Source organism: Podarcis cretensis, assembly GCF_951804945.1.
Source record: "Podarcis cretensis genome assembly, chromosome: 10".
Lineage (NCBI taxonomy): Eukaryota > Metazoa > Chordata > Lepidosauria > Squamata > Lacertidae > Podarcis > Podarcis cretensis.
Window position 1 is genome coordinate 17,799,284 of NC_137179.1, and position 17,068 is coordinate 17,816,351.

The window sequence follows — 17,068 nt, forward strand, 5'->3', positions numbered from 1 at the left end:
TTTTATTTCTTTCACTTCAGCTCTTTATGGCAGCACAGGAAGAATATTTTGAGAGCTGGGATTTTATGCTAACCCTTTCATTGTCAAAACTTGAGTGCTAGGGAATGTGGTTTTGATAAAATACTGAGATGAAAGGTTAAGATCTAAAAAATTGATCCTGTATTCCTAATCCCTTTTCTTTCTAGCTGCAGTTCTTGTTTCAGAATTTAAAGGGAAGCCATTACCAGCAGCCAGAGTGTTAATATTGGTGTTAGAGGAAAAGTGGGTGGAATAACAGATGCAACTCCTGTGGCTCGAACACAGCTACCGTACCACAGAAAAATCAAAAGTTTTATACCACCACCCTCCCCTCCAGACAAGCAAAAAGCATCATGTGACACTTTCCAGACTGGCAAAAGCAGTAGTGGGCATGCATGGGGCGGGGGGGTTAGAGCCCGAAAAGAGCTGTGTGTGTCAGATGGGGAGCTGTGCATGGCCATATTCAAGCCTCAGGCCCACCAGCTTTCCCACACCTGTACTAAACAGAAGGAAATACCACACATCTTTTCTTCAAAACTGACTTTATTAAAGTGCAACTGAGGGCTAGGGGCATGGGTCTTACAACAAAGCGCCATCAGCAGAGAAAAAATAAACATACCCCTTCAATTTATAAACAGTAGATGAGGGAGCTGGTAACTCCTTTTTAACACTGGAAATAGCAAGTTTTTTTAATTCAAATGGCACAAAAGGCTTCAGACAGTAATTTTGAAAATGCTGTACTTGCATAAGGAATTAGAAAAATACAGTTCCTTGAACACTTAACTGATTTGCATGTCACATCAGTCTTTCAGAATGCAAATTTGCTTATTATTGAAAATCAACCAATTGTTTTAGGAATTCACTAAAGCAAACAATTTTTTTCTAATACCTCTAGTCATAACTTAAATCCTCTATGCTTTTGTATGAACAGGATTGAAATAGGCTTTTAACCCATATGCTGATGATTTGCTTTTACGGTTTTGGAGCTCTATAGAGAGGATAAATTGTGGTTTGTTATATAGCCTTTCGTTTATCTCATCTCTTTTGCTCTCACAATCAAAATCCATAATCTTTTAGAGTGCAACCAAGCTTCAATCTCTTCCAGCATAACTTAAAGCATTATCAGAGGTAAAATAGGTTCTACTTAATGAGCAATGTCTGAAAGTCTGCATTGGTTTGTAACAGTTTATACTGCTAGGACAGTTCCTAGACAAAATTTGCTTTAAGTCCTCATAATCAGTAGTTAGAGGGCATCACTTAAGGAATAACAATGTAATGAAACCCAGCTTTCTAGCCGTGGAAATAAAGAGTTCTGGGGGTTGATATATGAAGTATTACAAGTCAGACCCACACAAACCTGCTTTCCTTTAACCACAAATTAAGAGAAGTACTGCAGCAGCTGCAGGAATAGCCTCCCCCCTTGTTGCAACTAGCTTCTGGGAAACATAGTTTTTCCAGTAGCTACTGCAGTTTTAGTATGCAGCATATCAAACATGTCTCCCTGAAGCTTCCCTGCTGCTGCCAAACAAGACTGCTACAGCACCAGAAATCAGTGCAGGAGTGGGTGAGAGTTAGGGAATCAATATTAGATTTACTGAGATAAAAGTCCAGCTACTTCCTGCTTTTGTTTTGTTCTTAAATAAGTAGCTGGGCTTATTTCAGCCAACTCTAATACAAGCCACAGGGAGCAACACACCTATCACCCATAAGAGAGGTGGTCAAATTAGACTTAAGCTGCTGCTGCTGCTTGCCTTGTTGCTTGCCTGGACAGGAAAGAGGTTTTCAATGGCAGCCACCTGCCCACTGGATTTTTTTTTGGGGGGGGGGAGCTGAGAGAGGATGGCAGCCACACTGTTGTCTGAATGTGCATTTGTGGCTTGGTTTGTATGGTACAGTCTAATAATTTTAGGTGTTCCAATGCAGAATTGTAGACCACCCTGCTCATAAATAGTACGGTATATAAATGGGTACCTCTAGGTGACACAATTTCACATGCAATACATTTCTAAAAGTCCACCTATATGCTAGTTACTGCTAACACACTAACACATATGTTCATGATTTCTCCTAAATAGTTTATTGTTTGCAGCTCCAAAAACCATATAGACTCCAGCCTGTTGCCTGTGCTATATGAACATTAACCCTGAGAAGTACTGTTGCCAGAGTATAGAATGTTAGTTGTTAATTTATAAACAGACTAGCCCTTCTCTAGTGATGCTTCAAGAAAAGCTGTGAAATAACACTGCTTCAAAGCATCCATCTCACTGCTAAAAACAGACATTCATCTGAACCAACTAAATAAACGTATGACTATATATCACAGAATAAGAGAAATTATAGTATGAGACACCTTTACCAAGTCCTATTTCATCTTGAAGCCCTAATATCTTCAGGGAAAGACTATCCCCCCCCCCCCACACACACACTTATTTCAGAAATCTACAGAAAATAGAACAGATTATTACTGGTCAATGGTTGAAAGTGGCAGTTCACAGTTCTACAACCTTTAATCTTTCATCTAACGTTCTTTTTAGCATTTTGAAACTAACAAAATTAACAGGTGAAGAATACCAATCTATAGTTGCCCATTGTCTCTCTTGTCCACCCCCGGGCCAAACACATGACCTTAGTATTGAAAAAAGAAAAACAGTACCGGTTTATCCTATTTGTAGTGCCTGCTAGAAAAATGAGAATTTGTATTGGCAATAGCCCTAGCAGATAAGGGAGGGGCTTATTTCAAAGCATGCATAACTCATATTTAAGAGGGTATGTAGTGGAGAAAGAAGAGTTTTGCAAATATTCACGCAGAGGAAACAACATCCATTTCAAACCATCAAGTTTATTGAGAGCTATAGACCATTCCCATCTATTATCAGTTGAAGTGGTCTAATACTAGTGCATCTCTAAATACTGAGAACCCAAAATGGTACTATTGAGCTATATTAACTCTTGCAGCAATGCTAATATCTAATGACATAGCAGCTATGATTTATTTTACCATCCTCCAGCATGGGAGGTTTTTCCCCAAAGGCTTTTTGGAGCTATAGCTCAAGAATACTCACTATTGGACAATAGGGCTACAAAATAGAAAGCAGGCAAATATAAAAAAGGAAAACTGTTAAAGCCCACTGGAATACACTGAGGCACTTTATTCTGGAAAACGGGTAACAAAGACAGCACTAGAAAAAAGCATTGGAAATTACCTAACCAGCAACTCCCAACCGCCATGGCAAAGTTCCCATCCTGCTGAATCAAAAAGCAAAAATTCCCATATGGTTAGAGGACACTTCACATACAACATTTGTAGGTGTGCATGTAATGTGGGAAGATAACCCCTTGTGTGCACAAACTATGTATTATACATGCATACTCACCAGGGAGGCGAGACTGGCAGTGGCTTCCTCTCAAATAGCCAACTGATAGTAAACCCAGGCTTTCTACCACAACGTGTGTAAGGATCAACTGTGTAAGGATCAACCCTCATCAACTTGGCTACTGTGCTAAAACTACGGCTGCCTGCAATTACTTTTGCCATCAGAGATCCTGGATGCCCCAATCAAGTGACCATTATAGTAAGATGGAAGACAGTTCTATGGTAAAGAGGAATGCAGACTGTCATAGTGGCAACCATCACTCATTAAATGTAAATCAAAACTACACTGAATAAGGGCCTGCCCAGTGAAGTTTCAGCAGTAAATAGAAATTACAACATGAAATAAGTAATAATAAATTTGAGATTTTGAAAGGTGAATGGATTAAAAATGAAACTAGGCTAAAGCTCAAAGACACTTAAGAGTGTCTTTCACCTCCTTACTTTCCCTTTAAATTGCATCTAATTAAGAGCCTAAGGCTTGCCGATTAGAAGGTTGGCGGTTCGAATCTCCACAACGGGATGAGTGCCCGTTGTTCGGTCCTAGTTCCTGCCTGCCTAGCAAGTAAAGTCAAAGTCAAAGTGCAAGTAAATAGGTAACACTCCGGCGGGAAGGTAAATGGTGTTTCCGTGCGCTGCTAAGGTTTGCCAGAAGCGGCTTAGTCATGCTGGCCACATGACCCAGAAGCTGTCTGCGGACAAATGCCGGCTCCCTCGGCCTATAGAGCGAGACGAGCGCCGCAACTCCAGAGTCGTCCACGACTGGACCTAACCGTCAGAGGTACCTTTTAGTTTTACTTGCATCACATACACTGAGATCTGCAGCAATTTGCTACATAGTCTGTCTATGAATTCTAGGAATGGCTATAGGATGCTTCCTGTGGGAAAAGAGCATCTTCTATTTACTATCACACCCCTAAAATGAATTGAAATTGTTGTTTTTTTGTTTGTTAAGAAGCAATTGAGCCTTAAGAATTTTTGCAACAAAAAAATTCAACACAGGTCATAATGAATAGGCCACATGTTGCCAAGACATTGCCTCCAAAATGTAACGTGTTAACACAAGCACTGGAGAAGAAGAAAATCACCACTGCCACATGATGAGTATACATGTGTTAATTTGAGATGATGATTCTTTTATTTACAATACATGAATGGAAAAGTTCAGCCTACAAATGTGGTTGAAGGGAATCTTAGGAATTTCCTGATCATCTGTTCTGCAGAGGGTAACTGGAAAAGGCAGCTATGGCAAGGAACTAGAGAAAACCACTACTCAACACTTTCACATTCCTAAATAGCTCTATAGTAAAGAGGTACCTGATTGCCAGACAGGTAATCATATCCCATTAGTACACCAGGAGGGGGGGGAGGGGTTCATTCGGCATCCTTTGGTTAGCAGAATAACGAGGGGGAAGGTTTGAATATGTCTACTATGGTGGAACTTGGATATTTTAAGAAGTTTGGAAAAGGTCATTTATTTTTTTACTTTTGAGTTATACACATTTCAGCAGCCCAAACAAGCTGCAGCAATCGCTCGAAGGACATGAGAGTTTCCACTCCATAGAGCTAGCAAACACCAACAGAGTAATAATATTTAAATTTTGTTTCCATCACACACACAGCACCAAACACTGATAAGACATATCTCATTTCATTCCTCTTGGGTAGAAATCATACCTGGCTGCATTAAAAATAAACTTTCCACAGGTAGCTATTATCTGGCAAGTTTACATGACTTACTGGCTTTCAGGTCACCATTCACTCTACAGCCCCAAACCAGGCAAACAACTGGGAAGGACAGCACAATGCTGCTTCGGGTTGAACTATGTGAATTCGTTTCTTTGAAGACCTTGTGCTTGGCTTTTTATCAGTGGTCAAGGTCAATTTAAGGCTAAGTGTCTTTCACTCTTGAATTTGTGCAAACACAACAGGGAAAAGCAGATGCTTATATTTTGACTTTGCAAGTGGTGCCAGTTCAGCTTACAACTGCTGAACATTTCTCCTTTTTATTCATCAGAATGATAAAAGGGGCTCTTTGATAACTGATATAAAAAACAGGATGCATTAAAAGGGAGAAGGAAAACAGAAAAGTAACAGAGATCAGATACACATGAGGGATCAAAGAACATGTCTTCCCACCAAACTCTTATAATTTCATCCCTGCATGGGAGACTATTGCTTTACCCACCCAACATTAAAGAGCTTTAAGAATTTCATTAAATATATATGAGGGGGTAGAAAAGGTATAAAGCAAAAAGTTACAGTGGTACCTCGGGTTACAGACGCTTCAGGTTACAGACTCCGACAACCCAGAAATAGTACCTCAGATTAAGAACTTTGCTTCAGGATGAGAACAAATCGCGGAGCGGCAGCAGGAGGCCCCATTAGCTAAAATGATACCTCAGGTTAAGAACAGTTTCAGGTTAAGAATGGACCTCCAGAAAGAAAGAAGTTCTTAACCCGGGGTACCACTGTATTGAATAAGCACTAACCCACTGGGGTTTAAAAGAGATCTGGGAGGTCAAGAGGAGCTGTGCAATACCTGAGGAAGCTGAGACAAAAGAGCTACCAACCTCATGCTACACTGAGCCTCTCATTCAAGAGGTTAAAGGGGAACCAAGAAGCTGCAAGAGCAGCTATGGAAGGGAAATCTCCAGGGATAACAACAAACTTTCCTTTTCCTCTGGAATGTTCTGTGCCGGTTTCCAGTGTATAAGCATCCCCATTTCTCAGTTATACATACATATTAAATGTGCAGTGGTTTTCAAAATGACACCCCTATATGTTAAACAGGAAGATCCGATACCAGTCCACTAAAAACATGATTGTCCCCAGGCTTAGCTTTATAGTGTACCCTTGCCCCATCACCCTTTTTGCTACATGAATTTCCCATTAACAGCAGGCACCACAACCCTCAGCCAATGCAACTAAGTGTAGATTCAGGCGCTACCTCCTTGAGGAGAGGCGTTCACTACTTCTTCCTCAATGCTAGTGCTACACCTACTGCCACAGCTAGGATGGCCACTGCAGCTGCCCCACCATATAGTAGAATTGATTTGCCTTCTGGTAAGAGGATGGGTTTCTCTTCTCCAGCAGGAGTCTTCTCTTCCTTTTCTTCAGAATAGCTTCCCTTTCTGGCCTTTATTTCTTCTTCTGGAGGCAGTATTCTTTCAGCTTTGGGGGTAGCTTTTTCTTCTGACTGAGTTAATTGCTGGACAGGTTTACTCAAGGCTGGAGCTTCAGGTTCTGGCAGCAGCACCTCTTTCCCCTCTTTCTGGTGTTCCTTATGCGAAGGTGCAGAGGGGCCTGGCTTTTTAAGAGACACAATTTCAGCTTCTGGCTCCAGCAATGCAGTTGGAGGTTCTGGGGAAGCAGACTTTGCAGGGTCAGCCTGCAGGACCACTTCTGACACCACTGTTTCCTCAACCCCCTCTGGTATCTCCTCCTTTTCAACATGAACAATATCAGAGTTTGAAGAGTTATTTTCACTCCTTTCTTCCCCACCTCCATTGCTGTCCAAACTCTTCACTTCTTCAGGATCCATAGCCACTTGCTGCCAAGACTCAGGCCCCAACGAGACAGGTAAGCTCTCAGTATGCCAACTCTGACTAGCCGACAAAGAAACTGGCAAGCTCTCCGACTGCCAAGATGTTGTCACTGTGGGTGACTCAGGAGGGCTCACCTGGCCTGAGTTGTCACTAGTTAGGATGTAGATGTCATTGCTATCTTCGGCAATTATTCCGTGGTACTCCTCTTCTTCAGAATCCAAACTAAAAACAGTACCCTAGAAGAAAAACGCACATAATCAACGAAGTTAGCAGCACTTAATTTTACATGATACAACCACATTACAGAAGAATGGTAGCCTTAATTCAGAACGACCCAGAGAACGTATAATTGCTACATATAGTTGAACAGCCATTGGATACAACAGGTTTCCATCAGAGTGCAGTTGCATGCAATTATTGCGGGGGGCGGGGAGGCAACAAAACTTTAATACTTAAAGAGGTTTGCATATTGTCAAAACTAAGTATTGAACAGTAATTGTCTTCTGTCTGGTTTGAGACAAAAGTATTGTACTTGGATATGGGAAAGAGACCTGGATTCAGTTCTCTACTATTATGAAATTCTATGTGTGTGCATGCACACAAAAGTCAGGATCACTCACCCTAACCTATTTCACAGGATTGTTATAAGCACAACACATGAATCTGATGTACCTTATTTCACAATACACATGCAGTCAATCGGAAGCTGTGCCTTGGCTCCCAAACGTTTTGGAAGTTGAACGGACTTCCAGGACGGATTCCGTTTGACTTCCGAAGTACAACTGTAGTTCTGTAGCAATCTCTCACATACTCTATGGTGAGTGTTGATTCTATTAGGAAAGTGTCTCAACTGAAATTGTACTACATAGGAGTTACTTTTTTATTTCTAGAAATCTATTCCTCAGGAGTCACCCATACACATATCACAATTTCTTCATAACTTATAAAAATTCAAAGCCTATTTGAATTAATTGAACTTTTTTAAAAAAATAAAATAATCTGGTATCTGTATAGAGAGATAATGTTATAATACAAAGAATATTGAAGCACTGCTAACCAGAACCACTCAGGCATCCTTCAAGCAAAGCTCTCAGAGCTTCTGTTGATGGCTGCCTTTCACAACTATCCATCTGTGCTAATGGAATGTGGCACATGCAGAAAGCTGCATCAGGGGCTGGACTGCCGCCACACAGAAAGTAATTACTCAGTAAATCCCCATCCACCCTCTTTCCGTGCTGATCAAGCTGTCTCATGAGCTCAGGAGCTTTATGGTGAAGAGTACATGTTATTCTGCTATGAATTATTCCCACTCCTCTGCCCTCTTCATAGCTCCAGGCTAGCTTGCACTATTCACCCTTGCTTCAGCACCAGAGTCATGTAAAAGAAAAATCAGAACACAGAGCACTAGAATGCAGACAGGCCCTCCCATCAGATGTTTGTGATATTCTAATCAAGAATGACCCTGCATCAGAAAACCAAAGGAATATTGAGAAGACATCTGCACAGGTAGCAGCAAAGAAGTTTTGCCAACAAATATATTTTAGTAGGTTTTTTTAAAAAAAATAAAAACAAGTAGAGTATGTTTTAAAATAAATCAATACTAAGAAAGAATAAAAAATGTGTTAGGCACCAGAGGCCTAACTTCTGAAATATTAGTTCTAGAGAGTTGAGTTCAATTAATATTACTCCCAGTGTCATTCCGCTTATATTGTTTCATACAACTTAACCTTTTTGGCCCCGTATTTTACTTAATTGAGGACACAAAACTTGCCCAGAGAAGATCATTCTACAATTACTAAGTTTCTGCAAAAAAATAAATGGCTAATTTTTGAAGACAGACACTCTGATGCAATTACCTAGGCAGTTTCATTAAATAATCTAGTATCTGAACTGAAAGATTATGCCCCAAGATGAATAACATTAAGCTGTGTATACTACAAATGAGAACATTGTAAGTTGCCTTATAACAAGTCAGATCATTGGGTCCATCTTTCTTAGTACTGTTGACACTGACTCGCTTTTACACGCAGAACATGTGCTCTACCACTGAGCTACAGCCCTTCCCCAACAATGAGTGTGGAATTCTCAGTTACATCTAGCCAGCAATACTACTCAAATAGATTTCTTAGCTTCATAAAGGAAAGTTGTTGTTACCTCCATTTCAGCACAAACTGCACCACAGGCTACAGAATTCTTTTATCTGTACCACATGATCCACAGAACAGGCTATTTTATGCCACTTGAGGTGTTATACTAAATCTTCATACATCAACAGTGCTGTTCTTATCTGAAGGTCACACAAAGGTCTTCAGAGTGCAGTTTAACAGCTTTCAAATGTGCCAGGAATTAGCAGTTAAAAAAAGAAATAATGGAAAAGATAGAGCCATGGAATATTAAGTAGCAGTGAAGGAAAAGACATCTTAGACAATCTCAAATTTGAGAGTGCAGGCTCCTGAAGAGGTTGGCTTTCCAGGCTTGGGGGTGGTGGGGAGAAGAATAGGTTAAGAGGCTGCTCCCCTAGGTGTCAGTTGAAGGAGTAGGAACAACCTCAATAAGAGGGAGAAATAGACACTATGGAAGGGGTTGAGACACAGAAGAGTGTAAGTGTGTGGGATAGCAGGCACCAAGGAAGGTGGGTGAAGCTGTCTCTAGTATGCAGTGAAGCAAGAGTGCTGAAGGTTATGGAGTCTTCTCTAAGCCCAACTTTATTTTGTCCTAATAGGATTCTTATGCTTTTCATTCACTGTCCTGAGACTTTGGACATAGGAACAGGTTACAAATATAAACAAATTTAAACTGCATATGCAGGATCCCAATGATTTGTTTTAGTATTTCAAAACAGTCAAGAGTAAAAATGCTAAGCATCAGGTAGATCTAAAATTAATCAGTCACGCTACCCATGCTGCTAAAAACAAACACTTGCTCATTTCACTTAGAAAAACATACAAAATGACACAGGAACTCTCCTTCCAGGAGCAGTTAGTCTGTACAAGCAACACTAACCTATTAAATAGGACCTCCCCTTGTCAAATACAGTGTTATGTACTACATATTACAGTCCACAATATTCCATTTTCAAGCAGAGAGGAGAAACGAAGTCAAGAGGTAAGCCATCTAAAACAGGAATTGTTATCTGATACTGAAATCTGCAGTAGACTCCTTTATAAAAGTCAATAATGTCTCACAAGCCTACAAATCTCCAGCTAGCATTTATTGATATATCCCTTCCAGCAATTATTATTTTTAAATTACACCATCCATTATGTTATCCTGGATTCCATTATCTCACTTCTGTAAGCAAGTGAAGTCTGAATAAAGGTACATTCTTTTACTCTCTTACAAAACGCACTCTCCAACAAAGTATGCTGCTATTTTAATACATTGCCTAAAGATTTCTCCCTTGTCATCCAGAGTCAAATCTTGGAATAAAGAACCAGACAATTTTGTTTTTTCACTGAAAGTATGCCACTATTAATAGTCTGAAGAGCAAGATGCTTAGAGGTTTTACTACACTGAAGCAGAATATAAATTTTGTTAAGCAAACAAACCTTGGTGCAAGATCCTGGTTGTCTTTCTAATAAGAATGAAATTATCAAGTTCAAAACGGAAATGAAGTTTGTTCTTATACCACTACCATCAGAGTATAAAACACAGCTACTTACCACCAACTTCAGTTTTAGAAACTGAACGACTACTTTACACTTCTAAAGACAACAACAATGCCAAGACTGAAAATAAAACCCAGAGTCAAGCACTAGGGGAAGTAGCCTGCTTTCCGTATCATTCTATAAACTCAATCACAATCGCAATGGCAAGGAAAGCAATACTTTAGACTTTAATTGTGCATTGCAGCTTCTAGTTCGCTTTTTACAAGTCAAATGGATGAGCAAGCTTCCAAAGGCACTTAATTATACTTTCATGCAGAGATTATTAAAGCAGAGCAAGCCACAAGCATGTAAACTGGTGACAAAGCAGAATAACAACTTTTAAGCAAAAATAGTTAGTCATCTCTATTCTTCTCAGTCTCCCACAAGTCCTTTTCAATGTGGATGAAACACTGGAAATTAGGACAAGGTTGACACTTTTAAAGCATAATTATACTACTTCAGTAGTAAAGTCTTACCCAAACTGACTGTTCTTACTCTGCACTTTTCCAAGAGAAGTTTCTGATGCAGCAGACACAGCAAACAGAGGGAGAGTGAACAGAGAAAGGGGAGGGAGTATGCGCACTGCACATCAATTTGTTTGTGCCCTAATACAGCTCCAGGGCAAGCTGTAGAGCTAAGCTGCTGCCAAATTAGAATGAACGTTTTTTGTTTTGACCCAGTGGAAAACATGGAACCTTTCTGTGACTCTTCTGGTTTCCATCAACAATGTCTAGAGAGCAAGCTATGTCTACAAAAATGCTCAGAGCTAGATCTCTGCCTCTTATGATTAAAGAAGTACACTGCTACCTTGAAAATGAATTCAAAGCAAACCAATCTACTGCCTTACAAGAAGAGAAGTAAAGCAAAAGTATATATTCTGCATTGTTCTTATAATCCTTTTCAAGTTCAGTAACCAACAACATTGCATGACTCTGTTTCTTTTAGGTCAGAAGCTATTGCTTACATATGCAAAACTTTATGAGAACTTAGAAACTGAAACTGCATTTTGATTCTTCCTGATATTGAAATTACTACAAAAGCAGACTTAATGCAGATTTCACTGAAGAACGTTACTCGTTACTCACTGCTCACACTCAAAATGTGTGCAACACAACTTCTCATTAGAAAAGGAAAAGCAACATAGAAAAAATGTCTGGAAACCATCAGAACAATGAAAAGGAGGACATTACCTTTTTAAATGTGCTACATTTAACTTTTATAGTCTTGCAGCATAATCCTATGCAGGTCTATTTAGAAACAAGCCCAGCTGAGTTCTATGGGACTTATTCCCAGAACCAATCTTCTTCTTAAAGGTTGCCATTTCTGCAAAAATCCTCCAAATATCAGGATATCTACTCTTGACTGACGTTCCATTACACAATGATGGCACTGGGTGATGAATCCAATATTAAGATTCTATATATTCAGTTTGTAGTATCTTATTGCTCCAAGTGTGTTCCATGTTGCATGACTATTTTTTACTTCAGTCTAATTATTTTCCTAGTCTACAAAATAGCTCATTCGGTCTGGATTATTTCCACTTATTAAAGCTCCTGAGGTTGTACCGTTTTTGCCACTGCTTCCTCTGTAGAAAGACCTGATGTTTTCACAAAGCTCTAAATCTATAGAAAGACTATTTGTGACTTTCGTGCAAGGAATTGGGAGACCCTCATGACATACTCTTTAATGACTAATGGAACACAGAGAGTTAAGACACTCTTAACTAATCCATTCCTTGCCTCTGCTGGAGTAGATGAATATTTAAGTGATTTTAGTCTTTAAACAGCTTTTAAGCTATCTCCTACCCCCCAATACACATTGTTGTTTCTTCTTCCTTGGACAGGTTCACCATGACTGGAAATTTAGGAGGTCTAGCTGAACCTTACACATTGGGATTAAGCAGCTCAGGGGCAGTACCACAGCTAATTCTCCAATTCTGCTGTACTACCATTAGTGAAGACCAGCAAGAACATTTGCTGTGCATTCTGAGCTTCCAAACAGAGCAATTAATTTGAAGTTTCCCTATTCAAGTATTTAAACACGACAAAAAAGCATTGCTTAATGGTAGTACCATGTTTCAGGAAAACTTGAAATACTGCAGTCTCAGTTTCTTAAAACACAAATTTGTTAAACCAAATCAAAATAAGACTAGGTACCAGCCACAAAACTGAACCTTGTGCATAATGACATGAAGATCAAGATCAAAATACCCAAGATCTTACTCTTAACCACAGAGTAGTTAATCATGGCAACTTTTGTTCAGTTTAAAAATTATCACCATTTCAATTCTTTCTTCACCTTTCCTGCACCATTTCAAAAATAGCTCTGCCCTGTTGGTTATGCAGCTTCTGTCAGTCCAATTTTATGCCTGGCTAGAGGTGAATAGATAAGTGCATGGTTCATGGAACTGCCAAGTCAACTACAAACAGTCACACAGTGAACATTCCCTCCCTCTTAGACACAGCTAGGCTGCTGTGTGTTTTCAGAAGCAACTATGCATTGTGACACGCATGTTTATAAAAGGCTTTACAGAAGTCGTTGAGGTATGGAACACAGTCTTCTGAGGGTACCAAAACATCAAAAGAAACAGGAGGGCACAATGCAAGAAGTTATCTACTGGCCAAAAACAAAAAATCTAAGACATTTCATTAAATCAAGGCCCAAAGCATAACCAGATGTAGGAGTCATTGTTTATTCTGCAGGAAGTGGAAGTCATAAAGGCATAATCTAAACACCAGCTCTTGCACCAGGCAAATATGCAATTTGTACAGTCAAGAAACATATTTATTCTTATGAGAAAATAAGGGCACAAAGGAGATGAGGGCGAGGGGAAAGCCCCTGGTAAAACCACTGTTTGCACCCTCCTAGTACACTTTACAAAATCAAAATATGAAAAATATATAATTTTAAAGGTTATTAGTATGTTTTTGCTATTTAGATTTTCTAACCACTGAACAGCTTTACTTTCAGAATAAAAACAACTTGGGAGTCATTTCACTAATCCCAGATTAATTCTGTTTAAATCTGGCAGTGTTCTATCTCCCAGAGAGGAATAATCTGTATGCTCACTGTGCTCCAGTTCAACTATCAAGTTGTAAGAAACAGATGGGAGGGAGGGGGCCTGGATATTCTTAGAGGGTTTCGTTGTACCTTCAAAACACAATTTTCAAATAGCACTTTAAGTAGAACCCATTTTTTCCTAACTCATTTCACACAGGAATCTAGAGAAATACAACTTAAAGCACTCTGAGATATTCAATAAAATTAAAACAAGCTCAATCTAAATGCATAACCTGAATTTGTTCATGACTGTGAGGTAGCTCAAGTCTGCTGCCCCACAAAAACAGAACTAAACTCATATGAAGACCAATGCATTTTAATTAAGATCAATTTAAAAATAATGCTGTTACCTTTGTTCTTGTTCATTATCCTAAATAATATCTATATGTTCTGCTATGGACAAAAAAATCAACACTGCTTTCCTTTGAACAGTTAGTAAATCTTAAATACAACTGTTGTACAGAGAGATGCACATATCTGTTCATCAACTCTGGAGGAAGATACAGTTGGACATTTAACTTCCTTACCCATCCACCCTGCTGGATGATATAGTCTGCAACATAGTCTTCCAGGTAGGTCACTCCAAAATTCAGCAGTGCCCCAAGTGGTTCTTTGCCCTGTCTTGTCAGTTCCATCAGGAATCGCTGAAGGATCACCAGAGGCACTAAAACCTTGGGAGTAAAGAGTGAAGAAAGGGTAGGCGAGGAAGAGACATGATCAGGAATTGCAGTAGTTTGGAAGAAAATCGTGCCACTGCGCCAAAGAGTGCTAAATACATTTATTGCATAAGTACTTTAATTTTGCATGCATGGACATGAGATACAAGCATGGTGGGAGGGCAGCTTTGAAGGAGGCAACATTAAGCCCATATAAATATAAATATTAATAATCTTTTTCAAGTACTCAGTTAAGAAAGAGAATACATAGAACACAGAACCCTGGCCAAAAAGCAGATTAGTCAGTGGGTCAATCTAGTCTCAAGAATCAGGCAATGAGTTCTCAACTCATCATTCCCTACCTCTCACTACTTCTTGAGCAGGTAAATGAGTTGCTGCTACTGTTGCAGGGTCTCTACTGTTTAAAATGAACAGGCAGTCAGGATGGTAACAGCAATTTGAAAGGGAGGAGAATAATGGACCTAGGTATCCCTTCTTCAAGTGACCCAACGTAAAGTGGACTGGAAAGTTTTGCTGCTGTGCAACATTATAATCTTCAAACACTCCATACAACACCAAGAAAAACAATTTCAGTATCAGCTTCAAGGACTTTCAAATGCAAAGAATGCATTACTGGCAACAGGGTAACATTCTGTACCTTCTTTAACAGTGACTTTTCAATTAAATCACCACTATCTGATCAAATTTCTGGAATTACCAAGCGATACCACTCTCTATTTTTGACTTTATCCCAAAGAAGAGTCAATACTGATTTATCTTCTCTTGCAAGATATTCCAATAGACTTGAAAGAAATTAGCTAGCACCTAAAAGGGTATTTTTATGTGAATATCTGTGATGAGAGAAAGTCAATGCTGTCTTGGAGTCTTGAAGCTTCAACCCAGAGAGATCCACTTTACTCCAAATAAGCTCCCTAACACGAGTGGTAACTATGGCTCTCTCCCATAGGGCCACCAAGATACTAAGCCCTTTCATTATGGGCTTTTAGCAAGCATAGCACCAAGTGACAGTATCTTTTCCATTCAATCATAAAATAGAATTGGAACAATTAGTACCTGAAATAAATATCTGATGGGCTGAAAAAAATCTATTTGAAAACATTCATTAAAAACTAATTGATGTACTATATGTCTAACCCTTTAAGAACCTGGCAGCTTCTATGAGATTGAAATGTCTATGAGTGCTTCACAAGGAAAAAGATGGGCTTATTTCTGTTAACAGAAAACTGGATACAACTGGCTCCTTCTGTGCTATGCATTTAGAGTGAAATAGTCATGCTTTGTTCTCTCTGAATGCATTTGGAATCCATGTCTTCAGGAAAGTTGTCATCCTGTATACATTTACATGGGTGTAACCCAGCATAGAATACCCCAGGGCTGACTTCTATGGAAATACACACCATGTTGGACTGTAACCGTGACCTGAAGGATTATAGGGAGAGGAAGGAAACCACAGCAACAACACCAAATGCTTGGGAAAGGGAGATCCATCTGGATATGGGACATGGATAAAGTTGTAAAAGTCTGTGCTGGGGTGGGAAGAAAAATGCTACTGAAAATGCAATTTGAGCACTAATAGAGATACACCCATCAGCCCCACTACTATACCAATGGAGAACCCTATCCCTTACAAAGGAAAGAATGAAAACCATCTGCATCTCTGCCTCCTCCTGCGCAGTCTAAGGTTTGTCTCTCACCCATACACCAAATTTCCTTTTCCTTAATGCAAAATGTCACGTTCAATTTCTGTTGTGGATGCTGTATAAAAGAATTATACAGTACTTACAAAAAATAAAAATCATTCAGATAAAGTGCCTTCCTCACCTTCATCCTGTTCAGCAACAGTAATTATTTCCCTTTCCCTTTGTCATTTAGACAAATTATATTTATACAAAAGAAGTTCAGAGCCATAAGAGCAGTTTGAGTTTCCTAGGCCAGGTTCCAAAGAACCATAAACTACCGTATTTTTCGCCCCATAGGATGCACCGCCCTATAGGACACACCTAATTTTTTTTTGGGGGGGGGGAATAAAGAAAAAAAAATATCTCCCCCCCAGGCTCGGGGCTGGCACGGGGGAAGCCCGAGCTTCCCCCGACCCCAGAAGAGCCTGCTATCCGCAAGCCTAGGGAGCCACGCCGGTCTCCCCAGGATTGCAGACAGCTGTGCGAAGCCCGGGCGCGCTGAGGCTTCCTAATGTAGGCAGCTGTGCACAACCCTCCGGAACCCGGCGCAGCTTGGCACCGGGCTCCGGAGGGTCGCGCAGAACTGCGCGGACCCCGGGAGGGCAGGCAGCTCTCCGCGCCCCTCCGGAGGCTGGCACGGCTTGGCGTCGGGCTCCGGAGCAATGCGCAGAGTTGTGCGGACCGCAGGAGCGCAGGCAGCTCTGCGCAATCCTCCGGAGGCCGGCGCGGCTTGGCGCCGGGCTCCGGAGCGTCGCGCAGAGCTGCGCGGGGCCCGGGAGCACAGGCAGCTCTGCGCAACCCTCCGGAGGCTGGCACGGCTTGGCGCCGGGCTCCAGAGGGTTGCGCAGAGCTTCCTGAAGCCTGGAGAGCGAGAGCCTCTCGCTCTCCAGGCTTCAGCGAAAGCCTGTATTCGCCCCATAGGACGCACCCACATTTCCCCTTCATTTTTGGAGGGGAAAAAGTGCGTCCTATAGGGCGAAAAATACGGTAGTTCCATGAGTCCGAAAGTGCTTTCAGGCCCGATTTGTTTCCTTAAACAATAGCTCCCTATATCAAGTGACCTTATTTT

General features: G+C 40.5%; 1 protein-coding gene across 4 annotated transcripts in view; it reads right to left on the bottom strand.

Annotated features, from left to right (window-relative positions):
* Positions 1-543: 543 nt before the first annotated feature.
* The window catches only part of BCL2L13 (BCL2 like 13), a 45,961-nt gene continuing 29,436 nt past the window's right edge, over positions 544-17,068 (bottom strand). For all 4 annotated transcript variants that reach the window (XM_079992799.1, XM_079992800.1, XM_079992801.1 and 1 more), the window contains exons 6-7: positions 14,171-14,314; positions 544-7,172 (exon numbers count right to left, since the gene is read on the bottom strand). In XM_079992799.1, the coding sequence (XP_079848925.1) occupies positions 6,360-7,172; positions 14,171-14,314 (957 nt within the window). In that variant the 3' untranslated portion in view covers positions 544-6,359. The remainder of the gene's footprint in view (positions 7,173-14,170; positions 14,315-17,068) is intronic.